Source organism: Asterias amurensis, chromosome 11 (genome assembly GCF_032118995.1).
Source record: "Asterias amurensis chromosome 11, ASM3211899v1".
In the NCBI taxonomy this organism is placed as follows: domain Eukaryota; kingdom Metazoa; phylum Echinodermata; class Asteroidea; order Forcipulatida; family Asteriidae; genus Asterias; species Asterias amurensis.
In genome coordinates this window covers 21,132,532-21,153,748 of record NC_092658.1, presented here as the reverse complement: position 1 = coordinate 21,153,748, position 21,217 = coordinate 21,132,532, and the positions used below count along the sequence as shown (strand labels likewise).

General features: G+C 39.1%; 2 protein-coding genes and 1 pseudogene across 3 annotated transcripts in view; 1 reads left to right on the top strand and 2 right to left on the bottom strand.

Annotated features, from left to right (window-relative positions):
• The window catches only part of LOC139943834 (AP-4 complex accessory subunit tepsin-like), a 226,851-nt gene that overhangs the window by 80,210 nt on the left and 125,424 nt on the right, over window positions 1–21,217 (top strand). For both annotated transcript variants that reach the window (XM_071940668.1, XM_071940667.1), the window contains exon 6: window positions 16,314–16,473. The gene's annotated coding sequence lies outside the window, so the exon portion shown is untranslated. The remainder of the gene's footprint in view (window positions 1–16,313; window positions 16,474–21,217) is intronic.
• Window positions 7,895–8,607, bottom strand: LOC139943818 (snaclec bothroinsularin subunit beta-like; annotated as a pseudogene).
• LOC139943966 (snaclec bothroinsularin subunit beta-like) lies at window positions 11,619–12,353 on the bottom strand. Its single transcript, XM_071940882.1, has one exon. The coding sequence runs from the start codon at window positions 12,351–12,353 to the stop codon at window positions 11,619–11,621; it is 735 nt and encodes a 244-aa protein (XP_071796983.1).

Below are 21,217 nucleotides of genomic sequence, written 5' to 3'. Positions count from 1 at the left end.
TTTATTGACGTACATGGAGTTATGCACTGCTTCCAGTTCCTGCCTCATAGATTTGATACAAATGGCGCGTTTGTGCTGTAAACTGAGTGAGAGATTATGAGAACCATGTACAGCCGCAACATAGCACAAGGTAAAAGGATGCAAGAAGATATTTAGGAACTACTTAAGGCAGCAAACTGTCCATAAGGAAGGCAGCTATAACGACGAAGCCCCTTTAATGGACACCGATCGTAAACAAAATCCCTAAAAGCCAAGCAATTTATCAGAAGCTTCTCGCCCGGCCATCAACCCCCCCCCCCTCACCTAGCTTATTTGCAAAATCGTGGGAGTATACATAGACAGAAACATTGTAGGCTTCGAAATAACCCACAGCATCCACCCACAGCAATTGCTGTGGTGCCCTCTGCAAAGTTTAAATATAAAGTTAAATTGTCCTTATAGAAATGCCCCTCATAGAAATTGCCGTGCCTCTTCAAAAACAAAATTCAAGGCTCGTGCTCAAATTTAGCAGAAAATATTGCTGACAAATATTCTGCTTAGCAGATATGAGCAGGATAACACTCACAAATTGTACTTGCGGCATGGTAGTTTGGATTATATTTTATGCTGGTAAGCATAATTTTGTTGTGCTCAGCTACTTTTTGGCTTAAGCAGCGCTCATTAGGCCCTGCATCGCCATCTGCTCTCGGTGTCTTCCAACCAAATGCACGTCACTGTGTAATGTTTCAATGGGCTCAGTAGTTAGATAAATTGTAACGGCCAGCCACCTTTAAGTAGACTAAGATTTAACGAAGCGTGGGTTGCAACTCTTTTTTTTCTTCTCCCTAACAGTAACACCTTTGACTGAATACGACAAATAAAAGGAGAAGCAAAGTAGAACATAAATTTTTCACAGTTGTCATTGTGACTTGATACAGCAAATTAAGGCGCGGCCCAATGGGAAATTACGCAGAGCTGTATTTTTTATCCGCGATTGCTTCGTTGATAATGTCAGTCTAGCCAATTGGACCAACTGAAAGAGATCTTGCGTCAGAGTAAACAGTTGTTGAAAACACAGCGAAGTTTATACGGCGCAGGAGGAGAATCAGTGTAAAAAGAGGAGGGGGTTAGTTTGGGTGGTCGCAGAGACAACATTGATTTGACCCTTTAAAGGCAGTGGACACTCTTTTGTAATTACTCAAAATAATTATAAGCATAAAACCTTTCTTGGTGACGAGTAATGGGGAAAGGTTGATGGTATAAAACATTGTGAGATATGGCTCCCTCTAAAGTAATGTAGTTTTCGAGAAAGAAGTGATTTTCCACGAATTTGTTTTCGAGACCTCAGATTTAGAATTCGAGGTCTCGAAATCAAGCATCTATGGAAGCACACAACTTCGTGTGACAAGATTTCACTGTTCACTGTATTATATACTGAATCTGCCACAATTTAATTTACAAAGTTGGAATGTTTTAATGCGTAAACTGAATTATTTTCGCAGTTTATAACCCATTGGGCACCCATCAACCTCTCGGTCTGTCGTCCAGCAAGTATATGTGCCGATCACCTCGGCCATTTACTTTTTCGATTGGATCGAATGCTTTACTGGTGATTGGTTGGTTGGTTCCAATATAATACAAAGTGGAAGATTTGGCTACCTTTGTAAAACGAAGTTTGTGTCTTTGTGAAATGTCCTTTATGTTCAAGTTGGTCCAAATTATCTCTTGGGTTGTTATAAAAACCCAATACATCAAATAATTTGCACAAACGGCAGAAATTAGATGAATAAAAAACAAATGCTCACAGGAAGATTCTCACAAAATTAACAAAAAGTCCAAAACGGGGTGGGGCGCGGGATGGGGCTGGAGCGGGGGTGGGGGTGGGGGTCGGAGCGGCGGATGGGGGATGGGGGCGAAACCAGCTAACATACTTCGCGATACCCTCAGTCAAATACAATTGGGTATGGTGATTGGCAAATATGGCGCTTCAACGAGGTTTCAGTTGCATCAACCGTATAGAATTGCTTAATGATGCAACGATCAAATCCAAGGGGACTACACATCCCACGTTAAAAGAAACAAACGGTGGCGGGAGGGGGGGGGGGGGCGGTATACCCTAGCTGTGATCCTTTAGATTTACAATGTGACACGGTTGTTAAATCGCGAAAGCAGGGAACCGGAAAATTACTAGACAGTATGTGTAAAAATAGTACGCCTACTGGAGTGTTCCTTTCTTTTTAAAGACGCTAGGTTTGCTCGATTCGGGCTGATTCGAATTAAAGATTAAAACTTTTGAATTGTTTCAATTCAAGTCAACATTTTATTCCATACAACTCTTCTTTAAAGCCATTATACACTTTCGGTACAGAACAAAAAAAGTTCACAGATTTACAAATAATTTACAGGGTTTACAGAAGGTAATGCTGAAAGACTTCTCTTGAAATATTACTCCATGAAATGCTTTAATTTTTGAGGAAACATTAAAACAATTATCAATTCTCGATAGCGAGAATTACGGATTTATTTTAAACACATGTCATGACACGGCGAAACGTGCGGAAGCAAGAGTGGGTTTCCCCGTTATTTTTTTCCCGACTCTGATGACCGATTGAGCCTATATTTTCACAGGTTTGTTATTTTTATATATGAGTTGTGATACACGAAGTGTGGGACTTTGACAATACTGTTTACCGAAAGTGTATAATGGCTTTAAAGTACAATATATGACATATAAGCAAATTTGTAAGCATATAAAATGGGGGGAAAGTAAACACAATTTGAGAGAGAAATGAGGCTGTGAGATTTAGCAAAGGCTTGTAGACTTGTAAATGTTTAATTGAAGATATTGCACCCAAGAAACCCGCCATTGATAATTAAACCCGTCAATCGTTAGTTAATCGCAAATCGTTTATTAAAAACTAAAGATTGTCTGAGATTGTCTCACACGTCCGCCAACCATGTGCAGAAGATTTTGTACATTGTTTAAGCGCATATCCCATGGTACAGACAGTTTGTGTGTGTTTTTCATTTTGAAACTGCATCATTGTTAAAAAATTGTCCACAGAAAATTTCTAACAACAACGGCCACGCAATAAGTGATCACTTTTAGGCGACAATTTCCGTAGAGTTACCTGAGTGTTCTGTTTTGGTTATGTTTACGTGCTTCGTCGCGGCTAGCAGGGACAAAACCTGTTACTATGATGCCAAATAGGGCGCCCCCTTAAATGGAAAGGTGTTACCAGTTTTTATATAGCGCTTTTCACAACCGAGGGCTTCTCAAAGCATGATGGGTGATGTAACGAATAATCTATCATTACACAATGGGGTAAAATATAGGTTGTAGTCTCACATATACGTCATATGCTAAGCTATTCATATTTCACTTTTGTGGCTGAATAATCCTTTCAAATTAGACAAAAGGATTGAGACGGACGATGTACTATTCATAAAGCAATTGTTCGTCGTGTGTGCCATTAGGAAATGCCACGCAACCTGAATGTATTTGCACCTATAAACAACTTAGGGGCACTGGACACGTTTGGTGATTGTCAAAGACCAGTATTCTCACTTGGCGTGTAATAACATCAACACAAAATCACATATACACTATAGGTCTCAATAGTTCATCGAATTGGCAAGAGAAAAATTAAGGGAAAGACACTTGTTGCCTTATCTTACTTTGAGTACAAATTTGGGTTCTTTCAGATGCATAATCAAAGGCTTCAGCTGAAGTATGTTATTATTTGAGTGAGAAATTACCTCCTCCTCAAAAACTTCTTAACTTTAGAGGGAGCCATTTCTTCCATGATGTACACTACCAACAGGGGTCAATTTCATAGAGCTGCTTAAGCACGAAAATAGCTCGCTTATTTTATACATGTTGCTGGCAAAAATTTCATGCCACATACATTCCTTGTGACTGGTATTGTTTACTTAGCGTAACAATTGAGTGGAGTCTTGGCCGGTAATCTGATTTTACGAAGCAAGGATTTCTTTGCTTAAGCAAAATTTTGTGCTTAAGCAGCTCTATGAAATTGGGCGCTGCTCTCCATTGCTCATAACCACCAAGTTGTTACGCTAACAGATATAACCAATTGTAGTGATGTACATTTTTATGTTGTAGACATTACGATTGGAATACAATAAAGTCACCCAAGCGTGTCAGTGGCTGGACTGTGCGAGCGGGCCAGCCACGAGGCAGTCTTGGGCCAGCTGCTAACCCGGTAAGACGTTTCGTCCTCTACACTTTTATCCAGCCAAGGATCAGGGCCCAACCAATAGCCAAGTGCTATACTACACAATATATGTCTAAGGCCTTTAAGAGAACGAGTAGTTCATGGAAAATGCAGCGAATGTAAATTATAGTTTCGATTCCCTGTAGACTAAGCTTATGAATGACAATTGCATTTGACCCATTGTGCAGAGTTGCCGCCTTTCCGACTATATTTTTTAATAATTTGATTCTAAGCCTGATGACATATTGTAAACATACAATATTACTCTGGATTACCTTGCAAGCAAAAAGCGATCCAATTTACTGGCGGTTCTACAACATAACGGGTGACAAGTAACAAAGCAAACACATTGCAGACTCGTGCATACAACGTGCTGTCAATTTAATAATCGTGAACGTTTATGCAGTTATGTTTTGACGAAGTAGATTGTGTAATTTGGTGCGATATGTAAGCACACACAACATTGTTCGGTAAACATGGTCTGAAATCTTGTTGATTATGACTCTGAAATTAATGGTAATATAAACTTACCTATCTAAGAAGCACATCAGCTTTGGCTAGTATGTTTATAACGCAATTAAAGTGACACGTTGCCTAGGATCGGACGAGTTGGTCTAGAAAAATGGTTTGTTATAAAATGGATATGGTTTGAAAGATGTTGTAAAAAGTAGAATGCAATGATCTATACGAAAAATATGCCTCAAAATTGCGTGGTTTTTCCTTTAACTTTGCGAACACGGTCGGCTTTTTATGGGAGTCAAATGGCCGACCGTGTTAGTTGACGATGTAATATGAAAACCATGCAATTTCGAGGTGTATTTATGTGGATCATTGTTTTCCACTTTACAACATCTTTCTACCCATATGCATTTTATAACAAACGGTTCGACTTTTTTGTAGACCAACTCGACCTACCCACGGCAGCGTGTCCCTTTAAGAGAGAAACTGTTCTCTTCGAAGTACTGCGGTTATGGAAAAAGGTATCACTTTTTATCACCAAAAATTGAACCTGAGAAGCGTTACTATACGGAGAGTATCGTTTTCCAATTGCAAATTAATAGGGACTTTTCGTTTTCGGCGACGGATGGTTCTGCGACGGTTGTTTAGCTAAACGTTGTCGTTTTCAGTACAACGAAGATTCATCCCAAGTACTGTCGTAGAAATTGAGGGACGACCGTCCTCAAAGCCGACGCATGCGCAGATGACGCCAAATGTCATCTTTACCGTCGCAGAACCATCTGTCGTCGAAAACGAAAAGTCACTATTCTACCTGCGTCGACATAACTGCTGCAGATTTTCAGCAATTTCTAAAAAACGCCCCCCCCCTTTTGAAATGAAATTTTAACCGGTTAATTTTATGGTGTATATGGACAACTGTTTATGATTGAAACAAACATTGGGTTCCAATGACCAAACGAACACAATCCCTCAATATTATTTGTACAAACACGACATCGTGGCGTTGCAAATGTTTGTTTTTCCTGAAAAAGCAATACGTAAAAGCGAATTTTAGAATGTCAGCAGACTTATCTTATTTAAAGACCTCCTTGAATGAAAATAGAAACAAGCGATTCTGAAATGCATGAGATAAAACAGATCTTTATTTTGAAGAACCTTCTCCGGTGTTTTCAGAAAGATCTGCGAAAAGTCCTGGTTACGTCATTTGTGGGATACCATTTTATTGCAACATGGAGGGAAGGCAATATCCCACAATGGCGTCAAAGTATTTTGTCATTTTGACACACGCCGTGATCGGCAGAAGTGTTGATAGTTTGTCAACCTTTTTCATGTTGGTGGCTTTTCTTTTCATGAAAAAAAAAAAAACACCGCAATATTCTGACTGGTACTCCAACAAGGATACTGAAAAAATTAAAGTGCTTAAAATGATAGCACTGGTAGAGTGATGGTATGAATCCGGAACTCGTAGCTTCAAGTCCAACTCTTATAGTACATTGTTGTTTTGTTCAACCAAACTTAGTTCAAAATTCACCAAGTAAATTTCCCTTGTGGTATCTTACTTGTTTATTTTAACGACAAAATGTTTGTGTTTGAGACAATAACAAATCGCACTTAGCTCGTACAACGAAGAAGCTGCAAATGCCTAAAGCTTCGTACTAACACAACTACCTTATAAATTACATTAATCTTAAAGTTTATTCCCTAGAACCCACGGGAATAACTGAAATTAATCACCACTACCGTTTACACGGATTGCAAAGCGCTAAACGAAGTTGTTTGTTTAAGCTTCAGTGTGACGCTGTCACACTAGCTTTTAGATATCCTGTGCGTATTCTTCTCTGCAAACAACAGTTTTTCATTTTTTGAAAGCAGTTTTGACGTTCAATTCTGAAAAAAGGGTATTGGTTAACGGATTGATATGGTCGCAATTAGAATTCGTATTGAAAGCAGTTGTTTTGATTAAAAATTTAGTTCGTTTAGTTCCTTCCAGTTTCAATCACCAGAGCCGAGGGCATATTATATGGTGTCCAAAAATAGAATGTCAAGTTGAAAGTAATATCCAGTTTGTCTTGGAGGTTGTTTTGGTGCACTATGCGCCATAGGGAATGTGAAAGCCGTCTATACATGTATATACAGACACATTGTTTGAACGCGATCCGTGCTAAAGTAACGGTACACGATACCCAGGCTTGAGCGATAAGCCGTATTGTGTTCGTACATGACGGTACACCGTGAGGAAACTACTTCCGATTTCCATCGCCTCCTATACAAATAATACCTGCGTTTTAAAGGCTCAAAGGGAAAACATATTCTTGAAATTTTAAGATATTTGATTCTACTTTTGCAATAATTGATAAATTTGGAGACAGCCGACATTGGGCTAGGTAGAGCGCAGGCACGATAATGCACAGGTCATTGGTTCAAATCCCGCTCTAATAAATATGTCTTTGTTCACCCCCAATATCGTTTCTAAATTTACAAAGTCAGTTTCCTTTGTGGCTCATTATTTGATTTAACTTTCCAAAAACAATTCTGCAAAGCGTCGAGAGCAGAAATTGGTAGATTGTTGGCAACAACAACAAACGATTATGTGTTTCAATACCCAGAACGTACATCGGTAAAATATCCCCGCATACCACCTAATGATATAAACTATTTAATACGTACACACATACGTATCTAAACGCCAAGTAAAACCTTTCTGATTTGGGTGTGACCATCTACTTCAATTTCATAATCAGAAAATACAATTAACTGGTGCGAACTGCTCACCAACCGCAATGCTACAAAAATGACAAAATAAAGTTAAGGGCCTGACGTTTCGACCCGGAGTCTTTCTCAAATTCGATCAACATTCTGTACACAAAATGTCCAGCACAAGAGTTTTGATGATTTTTTTTTATCCTTTCTTATTAAGAAATAAGTAGGTATAAGTCAATTCCACTGGCTGTGTTCAATTTATCCTCCAAGTTTCCATGAAATAGACTTGAAATCATATAAACACTGCGTCATAGCAGAATAAAGCAAAGCGCAGAACATGTCAGATAAGAATTAACCGTCATAAGTAAAATTAAGGACACAACTAGGTGTACAATCTCTTTGTAGGAGTGTAGACTCTGAAAAGAGCTAGTGTGGTCTCGACGTTTCGAACAGTGTACTCTGCTCGTCTTCAGGAGAACATTTCATTGTATGTCATGTGTGATCGTTACGCTCTCTGTTGACTACAGATCGAAGGAGTAGCACTGGTCTTGAAGCTCCATGTCTTTAGCGGCTTCGCGTTGTTCAGCTGACAAACCATCTTCCCTGGACCTTGCTCCATCAGCAGATTGAAGGAGCGACATCGGGGCTCTGATCGGCACGCCTTCCCGCACGACACCACACCATCAGCCCGTACCTCCTTCATGACGTGACCGACCAGACACTGGGACTTGATGCGACCATCGGGACCGGTCTCCAGGCAGAATGACCGAGGTGTGACGTCAACTTCGAGCTCACAGACTGCAAAATGAATCCCCCAGCACAGTTTATCAGCCCATTGACCATAATCTTTGTGCATAACAACACAATCCGTGGCAGACTCATTATCTGGGTTGTTTTTCCTCCAGTTCACAACGGTGTTCCTCATTGGACAGTGCTGCCATCCCCCAGCCTCCTGGTCGAAATAACAACCGATCCAGAGATGTCCAGTTGGCTGACTCCCATTGAAGAATTCCTTAAACATTGACCAGATAAAAGTTTGTTCTATCTGCGAGTTAGGCACAGCTAGAGCTGCATTTGACTCGACGCAGGTATCATTTGCTTCAGTCCAGTTCATACGTTGAGTTATCAGTAAGTAGCATGACTCGCCGTATCGCTGCCAGTCAGTAGGACAGATAGCAGCTAGTGTTGCATAACACCCAATAAGAAGCAACACAACACAAGCAAGATGCATCATGAGAAGCCGTTATATATCAGAAACCGAAGAATGTTCTCTTAACGGCAATGTCGTGAACGTTCCTTAGTCACACAATCCAAAAACTGGTCATCTGTTCAAATGATTGCTGATGGACTTTGACTGTTAATATAGATATCTGATGATTTCAGAGCTTTGCGAAAAGTTTATTAATTTTGGTTTTTACCCATTTGCGAAAAGTGTTAACTGTTGCAGAACACCACACAACAAGATCAGCCTGACTGCTATGCCCTGCTCTTATGGGAACTAATTCGAAGATAGCAAGCTGTCCGTTGAGCCACTAGATCGCACAGCCGCCGAAAGCGATACACTGATGACATATGCGTAAGGAGGCAACCTCGATAGCTTGTGTTTGTAAAAAAAAAAGTAACATCAATATAACAATTGAAAGTCGTTAGTACGCATTGGTCAATCCAGTTGTTTATAGGTTATTATTAATTCCCCATTCACAGTTGAATGCTGATTTTAATTATGATGAAATAATTTAGCTCTTACCCAACAAACTGCCTATTTTTAAAAAGAAATGAAAATGTCTTTTATCATGATAATATTTTCGAAAATTAATACCTTAGCAATTAATTAGTAAGAGCATTGAACCAGATAAAAGCCTTGAAACGCTATTGTGCTCATGTAAACCTCATCCAAAAACTAATCGCCATAAAAAAAGAAATGAAAGTGTCTTTTATCATGATAATATTTTCGAAAATTAATACCTTAGCAATTAATTAGTAAGAGCATTGAACCAGATAAAAGCCTTGAAACGCTATTGTGCTCATGTAAACCTCATCCAAAAACTAATCGCCATAAAAAAAGAAATGAAAGTGTCTTTTATCATGATAATATTTTCGAAAATTAATACCTTAGCAATTAATTAGTAAGAGCATTGAACCAGATAAAAGCCTTGAAACGCTATTGTGCTCATGTAAACCTCATCCAAAAACTAATCGTCATAAAAAAAGAAATGAAAGTGTCTTTTATCATGATAATATTTTCGAAAATTAATACCTTAGCAATTAATTAGTAAGAGCATTGAACCAGATAAAAGCCTTGAAACGCTATTGTGCTCATGTAAACCTCATCCAAAAACTAATCGCCATAAAAAAAGAAATGAAAGTGTCTTTTATCATGATAATATTTTCGAAAATTAATACCTTAGCAATTAATTAGTAAGAGCATTGAACCAGATAAAAGCCTTGAAACGCTATTGTGCTCATGTAAACCTCATCCAAAAACTAATCGTCATAAAAAAAGAAATGAAAGTGTCTTTTATCATGATAATATTTTCGAAAATTAATACCTTAGCAATTAATTAGTAAGAGCATTGAACCAGATAAAAGCCTTGAAACGCTATTGTGCTCATGTAAACCTCATCCAAAAACTAATCGCCATAAAAAAAGAAATGAAAGTGTCTTTTATCATGATAATATTTTCGAAAATTAATACCTTAGCAATTAATTAGTAAGAGCATTGAACCAGATAAAAGCCTTGAAACGCTATTGTGCTCATGTAAACCTCATCCAAAAACTAATCGCCATAAAAAAAGAAATGAAAGTGTCTTTTATCATGATAATATTTTCGAAAATTAATACCTTAGCAATTAATTAGTAAGAGCATTGAACCAGATAAAAGCCTTGAAACGCTATTGTGCTCATGTAAACCTCATCCAAAAACTAATCGCCATAAAAAAAGAAATGAAAGTGTCTTTTATCATGATAATATTTTCGAAAATTAATACCTTAGCAAATAATTAGTAAGAGCATTGAACCAGATAAAATCCTTGAAACGCTATTGTGCTCATGTAAACCTCATCCAAAAACTAATCGCCATAAAAAAAGGAATGAAAGTGTCTTTTATCATGATAATATTTTCGAAAATTAATACCTTAGCAAATAATTAGTAAGAGCATTGAACCAGATAAAAGCCTTGAAACGCTATTGTGCTCATGTAAACCTCATCCAAAAACTAATCGCCATAAAAAAATACCTGTAGCTGTTAACATGAGGCAGTTATTGTTTCCTAGTGACTTTCCTGGTAATTCTGAACAAATATAACAGAAAAGGGACACAGTTCGTAAATATTCAATAAGCCTTTGCTATCTTCGGAAATTTGATTGCTAGTTCGTTTCAATACCCGGTGCGTACATTTGTGTTTTTTCCCCATTTACAACCTTTAAGTGTAGTTTCAATATTTCCGTATGCATGTCTAAGCGTCCAGTAAAACCTAACCGATTCGGTCTCAACATCTACTTCAATTTCATTTCGAGAAAATATAATTAGGTGGTGCGAACTGCTTCAAGCAAAAGAATAAAAGCTGTAAACCATATCTAGTTAAAGGGCCGACGTTTCGACCCCGAGTCTTTCTCATGCACAGTGCAAACGAACCATCAAAGCTAAAAAAAACCAAATGTGTTTCTCAAAGATACACCACCAATACCAAAGGGTCCAGCCGTCGATTTCACCAAACTCTTCCTAACTTAGGATTATTCTGAGGACTTAGGACGAGTCCCAGCCCTGCACTGTAGCATGCATACCTTAAGATTAATCCTAAGTTATGACGGGTTACTCGTCCGAACTCGAGATAGGATTAATCTTAGCGTTTCGTGAAATCGGCTGCTGATACACCACAAGTACCAAATTGTCCTCGTAAAGGCGTTCAACATCGTACATCAAAGGACCGTCTAGCGCAACATTCTTAAAGTTTTGTTATGACTTTCTGTAAACTGTTAACCTTTCTTGTCAAGGAATAAAAATGTAAAAGTAAAGTTCCACTCGCTGTGTTGAATTCATCAATAAGTTTTCAATGAAAACAACTTGAAATCATATAAACACTTGCGTTAAAAGAACATGTCAGATAAGAACTATCATACGTAAAATTGAGGACACAACTGTAAGTAAAATATCTTTGTAGGTCTCGACGTTTCAAACAGTGTACTCTGTTCGTCTTCGGGAGAACATGTCATTGTATGTCTCTGTTATCGGCACGTGCTCTGTTGATTACAGATCGAATGAGTAGCACTGGTCTTGAAGCTCCATGTCTTTAGCCGCTTCGTGAAGAGTCGCGTTGTTCAGCTGACAAACCATCTTCCCTGGACCTTGCTCCATCAGCAGATTGAAGGAGCGACATCGGGGCTCTGATCGGCACGCCCACCCGCATGACACTACACCAACAGCCCGTACCTCCTTCATGACGTGGCCGACCAGACACTGGGACTTGATACGACCATCGGGACCGGTCTCCAGGCAGAATGACCGAGGTGTGGTGTCAACTTGGAGCTCACAGACGGCAAAATGATTTTTACTGCACTTAGTGTCAGCCCATTTACCATTGCGATCTCTGCGCATAATAACGCAACCCGTGGCAGTATTATTATCTGGCTGACTTCTCTTCCAATTCTCGTAGGTGTTATGTACGTCCCTCAATGGACAGTGCTGCCATTCATCCGTCTCCTGGTCGAAATAACAACCGATCCAGAGCTGTCTAGTTGGCTGACTCCCATTAAAGAATTCCTTGAACATCGACCAGATAAAAGTTTGTTCTATCTGCGAGTTAGGCACAGCTAGAGCTGCATTTGACTCGACGCAGGTATCATTTGCTTCAGTCCAGTTCATACGTTGAGTTATCAGTAAGTAGCATGACTCGCCGTATCGCTGCCAGTCAGTAGGGCAGATAGCAGCTAGTGTTGCATAACACCCAACAAGAAGCAACACAACACTAGCAAGATGCATCATGAGAAGCCGTTTTATATCAGAAACCGAAAAATTTCTCTTTAACGGCAATGTCGTGAACGTTCCTTATCCACACAATCCAAATGCTGGTATTCTGTTCAAATGATTGCTGATGGACTTTGACTGTTAATATAGATATCTGATGATTTCACGGCTTCGGGAGGAATGTTAACTGTAACAGAAACCAACACAGGATGATCAACCTGACTGCTATGCCCTGCATTTATGGAAACTAATTTGAAGGTGACAGGCTATTTAATAATAAAACGAGACTTCTTCCACAATTATGAACACCCGTATAGAGGAACTAGTGACCGTGGTGCTTAATTTGCTTCTTTTTAATGAAGGTGACACTTCCTTTGTCAAATTATTCGCTAGACTTGACCCTCGCCTCCCGAACCGGTACTACGCTAGTTAATACACGCTTGTAAGATCTATTCACAGACGAGAGAGAACACAAGAGAGAAACTAATTAATTAATTTTAAGGTATCTTCCAATAATGATATTATTAGTTAGAGGGCGAAGGCGCTTGGATCCTTTGGAGTGTGTTTCTTCTTTCTTTTTTACAGTGAAGGCGACCTACCTTTGTCAAATTATTCGCTAAACTTGACGATCGCCTCCCGAATCGGAACTACGCTAATTTCACGCTTGTAAGATCTATTCAAAGACGATTTAACACAACAGAGAAATTAATTAATAAGTAATGTATCTTCTAATACAAAATTGTTAGTAAAAGGGCAAACTTGACGACCTGGCAATTTGTTTGTGTATTTGTTGTTTTTGTTACAGTGGAGGCAACTTTACCTTTAACAAATTATTCGCCAGACTGGATCCAAGTGTCAAGAATCGGAACTAAGCTAGTTACACACTTGTAAGACATACTTAAATGCACAGGAATACGAAGGAAAACTGGAGTAGAGCTATCAAAAGGAAAGAGAAAAAGCAACAAGCTATGGGCTGGAGACTCTGCTCGAAGAAATGACAACATGGACAATAAGAATAATGGATTGGCAACCAAGGACAGGGAGAGGGAATAGAGTTAGTCAGAGAAGAAGATGGAGAGATGACATCAGGGTATAATGCGTGAACAACATGGACCAGAACTGCAAGAAATAGAAATGAATGGCGTTGTCATAAGTAGGGCTACATCCTACACTGGTTGAACAAAGCCTAAATGGGGATGATGAAGATCTAATCACCGACGCAATACCGTAACAGGGAAATGAATTAATATATATATATATGAATAGGGTAGATGGCCTTAGCTTTCGATCCAATCCGGACCTTCAGATTTTTTTTTTATTTCATGAAACAAGTACAAACAAATACATATCCATTTATAGAAAAAGAGAGGGGGAAAGGGATTAAGGAAAGGATCCAGAAAGAAGCGGGAAAATAACAGCCAATCAAAGTTTCTATTTCAGAGACAATGTGTGGCTATGAACCAATATATATATATACATACGATCTTCCTACATCGTAATAGAGGGGAAAGTTGATGACGTGGCAGTTTGGGTGTGTTTATTTGCAGTGAAGGTTCAATCGGAACTAAGCGTGTTAAAACACGCTTCCAAGATAAAATCATTAAGGCTTGACCAGAGCAAATAAATTGCTGTTTAGATTTTTTAAATTAAAAAAAAAAATTAAATGATAAAAACGTCTGTTATTTATGTATATGATTCCATATTATGTAAAGTTCTACATCTTAAATCGTCCTAACTTAAGGACTTGTGTTTTTATAATATCTCCTAGGGCTAACCTTAAAGACACTGGACACTATTGGTAATTTTTAAAGACCAGTCTTCTCACTTGTAGATCTCAACATATGCATAAAATAACAAACCTGTGAAATTTTGAGCTCGATTAGTCGTCGGGGTGGGGAAAAAAACCCACTTGTCACACGAAGTTGTGTGCTTTCAGATGCTCAATTTCGAGACTTCAAATTCTAAACTTGACGTCTCGAAATCAAATTCGTGGAAAGTTACTTCCTTCTCGAAAACAACGTCACTTCAGAGGGAGCCGTTTCTCACAATGTTTTGTACTACCAACCTCTCCCCATAAGGCTCGTTACCAAATGAGGTTTGAAGCTGATAATTATTTTGAGTAATTACCAATAGTGTCCACTGCCTTTAAGTTACGACTAGTACTAAGTTCTTTGTGAACGACTCCAATCTAAGCACAAACCGAAACAGCACCAGTGTTTCTGGACAGTGTTCGATAACGATGATCAAATGACACTTTATTCGTTTTTTTTCTTGGGACAGGAGGAAATTGGTGCATCGGGGTTTGCTCAATTGATTGCAGTATCTCAATACTAATTTTAATGTACCATTGGTGGTTTAAAAAAATGTATTTTTTCGATCTTCAATCTTCTCTCACTAATAACCGGAACAATATCGCTTGCAGAGTATCAATATGTTCTCGTATTGCGAATTCGAGATGGAGTCTCTCGATCATCTTATCTGGAAGTATCTGCAAAGCACCGTTACTAATTAAAAGCGGATCTTAATACATATCAAGGACGAAAATCAGCGTCACAAGCACCTCTTAAAAATAGCGAAGCACAGCAGGATCGCAGACAGTAGTCGCAGTTATGAGATAAATCATGGTAGATCTGAAGTGTGGTTTTGTTGCCGTTGATTTGGGTAATAACTCTTCATCGCACCTGTTCTGATGGCGGCATCAAGTCCGTTAATATATTTTTCATGAAGGTTTGACAGAAAGGCAAACCGCTGCTTCAAGTCTCTTGATTAATAATGAATTTTGCACGTCTGATAAATCTCATTCGCGTCTTCGAATAAGGACAGATTTGCCCACTAACAAGTTTTTTCCAACAGAGTTAAGTCTTGTATTGGGAAAGTACACTCAATTTGAAGGCAAGGACCAAGAATTCCTCCAATTCCTTGTACACGATGATAATAATTTCTTTAAATAAGATTCGCGTCTTCAAAAAATTGGAACTGAGATTGCTCACTAACAAATTTTCCCAGAGATTAACTCTCTTGTATTGGGAAAGTACACTACACTCAATTTGGAGGCAAGGACCAATAATTTTCCTGCAATCCTTGTAAACGATACTACATGTACTAATTTCTAATAAACATGATTCGCGTCTTCAAATAAGGACATAGTATGCCCATGACAAGTTTTTCCCAGTGAAGCTAGGTTTAGTATTAAGAAAGTACATTCAATTTAAAGGCAATGACTAACAATTCTCCATGAGTTTACCGTTTACTAATTAGTGAGATTTGCATCTGCAAATGTAGTCAGATAGCAAATAAACATATCAACTACTGGCAACCGTGTGTTCCGAACTCTCACACAGGTATTTTCATCTAACTGGGGTTTTGGTATGTTATTGTTTGCTCTGACCACATGTTTTGCATGTTGATTGTATTATATAACCACGTGCTGTTCAGGAGCTATGGTCTTTGCTTTTCACTAAAGAGGATGTTTTATATGCCTTTTAGGTGCCTTTTATTCTTATATTACAAGGCTGTAGCACTAGCACCACAGACCAGTTTCACCATAAATACACTTAAGTTTCTTAAAGGCAGTGGTCACTATTGGTAATTACTCAAAATATTTATTAGCATAAAACCTTACCTGGTAACGAGTAAGGGGAAAAAGGTTGATAGTATGAAACATTGTGAGAAACGGCTCCCTCTGAAGTAACGTAGTTTTCGAGAAAGAAGGAATTTTCCACGAATTTGATTTCGAGACCTCAAAATTAGATGAGGTCTCGAAATCAACTTGCATCTGAAAGCACACAACTCTGTGCGACAAGGTTGTTTTTTCTTTCATTATTATCTCGCAACATCGACGACCAATTGAGCTCAAGTTTTCACAGGTTTGTTATTTTATGTATATGTTGAGGTACACCGAGTGACTCAGACTGGTCTTTAACAATTACCAATAGTGTCCAATGTCTTTAATTGTTTTTGTTTGTTTACACATCGTAGATATTTCCAAATGAAGTCCACGCCAGCGTGAGACAAGCTAAAACCTACTGCTTTAGCTGAGCGTAAAAGCATCACAGAAATGGCCGTAAAACACTGCAATGAAATGGAAGTATGGGTTGGTGATGTCTGGTCTTGTCTCCGCCTGGATTTGGATGGAAACGTAAGTTTACAACAAAGTTATTGAATACTCAGTTATATACTGATGTGTGAAATAATTGCAAACAACAATCTTAACTGTGTTAAACATGAAAATCATTCTCGGACAAAATGTAATTTTGTTTGAGTAAATTATTCATTGGTGCCTCACATACACGCTGGTAAACCTCGATTACCATAATACTTGTATGTATTTACAAGTGAAACTTTTCATTGAAAATACTGTTAAAAACCTAAGGAATACATTATAATTAACCATGATATACATTCTATAGCAAAAGCATGGCAGGGTGATTTATGTCTGTGTTGAATTGGTGTATATGTGTAAAGTTTCTTTAAGTTGAAGCAGCGATATATTTACGAGGAGGGTAGACTTGATTCAAGTCCCATTCACGCGTGAGAGGTCCCGAAAAGCTATCACCTCAATTTACTATGAAACAACCCGTAGCATACAGTACAGTGCGCGCTCGCCGTCAAAATGTGGTCCCGAGAATGCGTGCAGAATAGGTTTGGGAATGCAGAGCAACACAAAAAGTAGTTTCATGGGATGGGGATGGCAAGGTATTGGGACTTGAGTCAAGTCTACGAAGAGGGCAGACAAAAGTACTTGTAGCTCTGGAAACTGAACGCCAAGTTCTCTGACCCGATTTGAAGAATTTGCGCACAAACACAGATACTATCGATTGCTTGGAAAGATGCCGCCGGCCCAAGCTTTCTTCTCGCCAGCAAATTTACCTTTGAACGTGTTATGTCTACAAATAGTAGAAATAGAAAGCTTTTAAGATATGTTTGTTTGCTTTTCACGACAAGTGGACAAGTCAGCCATTATGTTGTCTCCATAGCTAGGAGATATAGGCCAATAGGTTATACTTATATTGCTTTTATGACAAAAGACAATGTTTGTCTTGTTGAGAGAGAGGGGCGATCTTAGACTCTTTAGTAGGTTATTTCAGGGGATTGTTTGAGCTATTGAAGCTACAGTCACCATTCACCATGGGATAAAAATCACCCAAGGGTATTTTATTGAAACGGTGAAACAAATAAGTTATATCGGTCAGTATGAGTGAAGTTGGATGGTTTGCACGGTGATCTTAATGTTAAACTTCCTCTTTGTGCCTCTTTCTTCTGATGTGTTGATGTGTTGATGTGCGTGTTTTTTTAATGTTTTTTTTTTTTTTTTTTGGGGGGGGGGGCAGACGTAGTTGGTAAACCGTTGGTTTTGACGAAGGATGCAAAATGAGACTTACAGGAAAAAGATACCAGCCAAACTACGTTGTTGTGTGTGCAGTTTGTGACTGGTATCCTGTTCTTATCTGCTAAGTACAAAATTCTTAAGCATTTTTGTTCTGCTTCAGCAGATCTTTGAACTCAGCCCCTGGTAAGATTTTGCAGTAACACCATGTTCACGAGACATGTGTTTTTACTGAAGACGATCAGAGTATACTGATCGAAACGTTGAGTTGTTAAACCACCTGTTCTTATCCGAGCCATGGTAACGGTAACGTAGGACGCTTTAGCGAAGAGAAAATGAGCATCATAAATGACTAAAAATAGTAAAGTTACAATGCACAGGAGTCATATATTTACACCTTTTGGCGATGTACTAAAATTGATTGAGCTGCATTAATAATTGATTTTTCATGATGAATATTATTTTCGGACTTTTGTTTTCACGCTCTGGGAAATTATTTTAAAAAGGTCTATTGAGGCGCATATTGATTCCGATGAAAAGAACATAGTTAGCATTCCTTTCATTAAATTGAAACCGCTCTCGTGGATGTTCTGTTATTTGTCATAATCACTAGATGACTTGGGAGATCATATGCACTTCTCCCGGCCGTAGTCCCTCCCCGTGGGTGGATCCCGCCCGGTATCCTGGTGAAATCCCGGGATCCCGGTGGGACCGGATACACGCCAAACCCGCAAATTGAGTATGTTCTGCACGGGCACATGTTGAGTTACACGAGCTTGATATGCTGTATGCATCTCTTATGAGAGTCAAGAATGCCCGTCATATACACATGAATCAACAACTAGACGTAGTCGCCTACTCCCCATGTTAAATTGAAAGTTTAGCGTGACTTATTTTCAGTACGGAAACCCCCCTTGAGAAATCGCTCAGCGTGCATCAACCCATTTCCATCTATTACAGAGTAAGTCGCTAGCCAGACCGAGCGTGCTTGCATTGTTTACCAAGTGGGCATTTTCCCGCGCATTTTCCACCGTCTCTCGTATGCTAGAAATCACAAGCTCTTTGTAAAGTCCACTTACGATGCCCTCCCACATGGCTCTAAGTTTAGATCTGACTATATTTAGATCTTTAATTATTTTCTTTTTGTAGATATCTTGAAGTCGAAGGACGAAAGAGCACATAATCTAGTCGGTTCATAGTGACTATCTGAAAACGTTGTTATTACTGCAGTGGCACAAAGTCCTTGCATGTGTTTTTTAATGCACGCAGTTTTCCATCGCTATGAGAAGCATCTGTTTCGGTTTGTTTGCCTTGTGTCTGGAAGTGGGTGCTGAGTCCACCAATGAGCTTTTACAATGTACAATTAATTTTCAGACTACATGTGGTAGCAAATAATGTGTGGATATAAGCACACACAAGGGAAGCGAAGATTTTACAACACTATGTGGACACGTCCACACAGTGTTTTTTCTAGTTCTACGAAGAGTAGGGTTTTCCTTTATTGTATAAGACAAATAAATGTCCACATACGAATGACCGCAATGAATGTGTTTGTTTACCCATTGAAACTGACGAATGACAAAAGGAATCCTGGTATTTTGTAGAGCATTCGCTTCGCCTTTGTGTACAAAACCAATGGGTACGTATTCAAGAAGTCATAACAATTGAAACAAAGAGGAGTCATCAATTTACTGGATTTGCACCATGCAAATATTCAAATTCTACTCCTTTGTCTTAATGTGCAACTTTCTCATCAGCATCTTTGTAATTGTCTCCAACCTTGCGTGGTTCGTTTTTTACTCCGGTCAGTGACACCCACCTTGCCCAGTCTTAATAAAGCTATTAACCGAGTGCGTGAACTCCGACAGCAACATCAAGGTTCGATCGTACAACCTGTACTCGACGCCGCCAGGACTGCGGATGAAGTGTACCATGTATTATTTTGAGCATTACTTCCGACGACGATGATGTCTGGTTTTGTAACATTTTTAAAGATCGTGCCATCATCCCGTGCACTGCACCTGCTCCATCTTAAGTTCCCTCTCAATCAGCGGATTGATGTCTCCAGATCACCGTCTATTGTGTGTTACTAACGTTTGATCATCACTGTACTTGAATCTGCCGTACCCTTAGGGATAAACGCGCGCTATACTCGTGTCATTTTTGCCCGGTTCAGTGACCCGTTTGATGGCCCCATCTGAACGCCAAATCCTACTTAAGTTCCATCTGGGTGTAATATAACCTTACAGTTTATCTTCATCTTCGTTGGAAATCGATGATAAGTCTCGGCAGGATCGCGGACTTCGTATCACAACAGAGTACAAAGTTGGTCCACGTCCACCGCTATCATATACTATGTCTGGTATACTTGATGACAGCCTGGGTTGTAGTCAGAGTAGAGTGCACATACTTGAGCCTTGTTCAAGTATCGGTACCAATTCAGCTCTCTGCAATGTTATTTGTACCCATCTGTCCTTCACAATTCAACCAGGAGGCTGCAATTATCGTCCTGTAGTCTGAGTCAGAAGTGAACGCACACACGATCGTGATTTAAAGGGGAGGTGCTCCTTGGTGAAAGAGTTATGTTGTGAATGGGATTCAAACCCACGACCTTTGACATTCAGTGCAGATCTCTTTCCTTTGTTTCACCAAGCTAGCTACTGGCAGTTCAATTCCCCTGTTGTAGCAGCGGGTATTGTAACGAATTTGTGATTTTTTAATTGCCATTAAATAACATTGTTTATGTTTACCAATTCACCGATATGGTAAAGGGAAGGTATTCTTTTGCAACATATGTCAATAGCAACTTATTTGGTTAGAAGTCCAAGAAGTAGAAACGTTTCTCAGGTTGTGTATTCCAATATTGATCATTGTTTCACATAACCGCACAATCCTATCACATACCCTCCATTGGATATTGATCCACACTCTGTACTTGGTTATTAATTGTGAACACTCTTGATTTTATAAGTTGAACTAACCTAGAAAAAAATACATTTAAATTGCTGTGATTTGGTGCATCTAATCAAAAATTAAGTGTCCTGTCAAAGTTTGCTCTGTTTTGCACTAGAAGAATTACTATATAGTTAAGCTCCATCGTCGTAGCGTACTGTTTTGAGGGATTAGAGAATGACGGGATCTTGTGAAAGTTCTTTTATCTGGCAGAGGTGTGTGGGCGCAAAACCAGACCGTCAAGTTGTTCAGGATGTCGAGGGTTTGTGAACTCGAAAGAGCCTCTGGATGTCCGGGAACTGCCTCTCGATCGCCACTTCCTTACCGGGGGTCAACGACGCGATGCCCCGTCTTGTCACAACACACAAGTCACCCCCTGTAGTATAGTTTCATTTTCCACACTTCATAAACTGTCACAGAGATTTATGTTTTTCTGGGGCATCAAAGAAAGTACAGGTGGCTTTTTTACCTGAAAAGGCCAATATGGTCATTGGGATGGCGTTTGTGAAACGGCAGTGTATTAAATTACCACGAGAAAGCAATTATTCTCTTCCGTTAGCAATACTTTTGTGTCATGATCGCTTTGAATAAGATTACTTTTCCG

Bases quoted from the DNA above. Each gene is read 5' to 3' on its own strand.
- LOC139943966 (XM_071940882.1), bottom strand. From the start codon at position 12,353: ATGATGCATCTTGCTAGTGTTGTGTTGCTTCTTGTTGGGTGTTATGCA.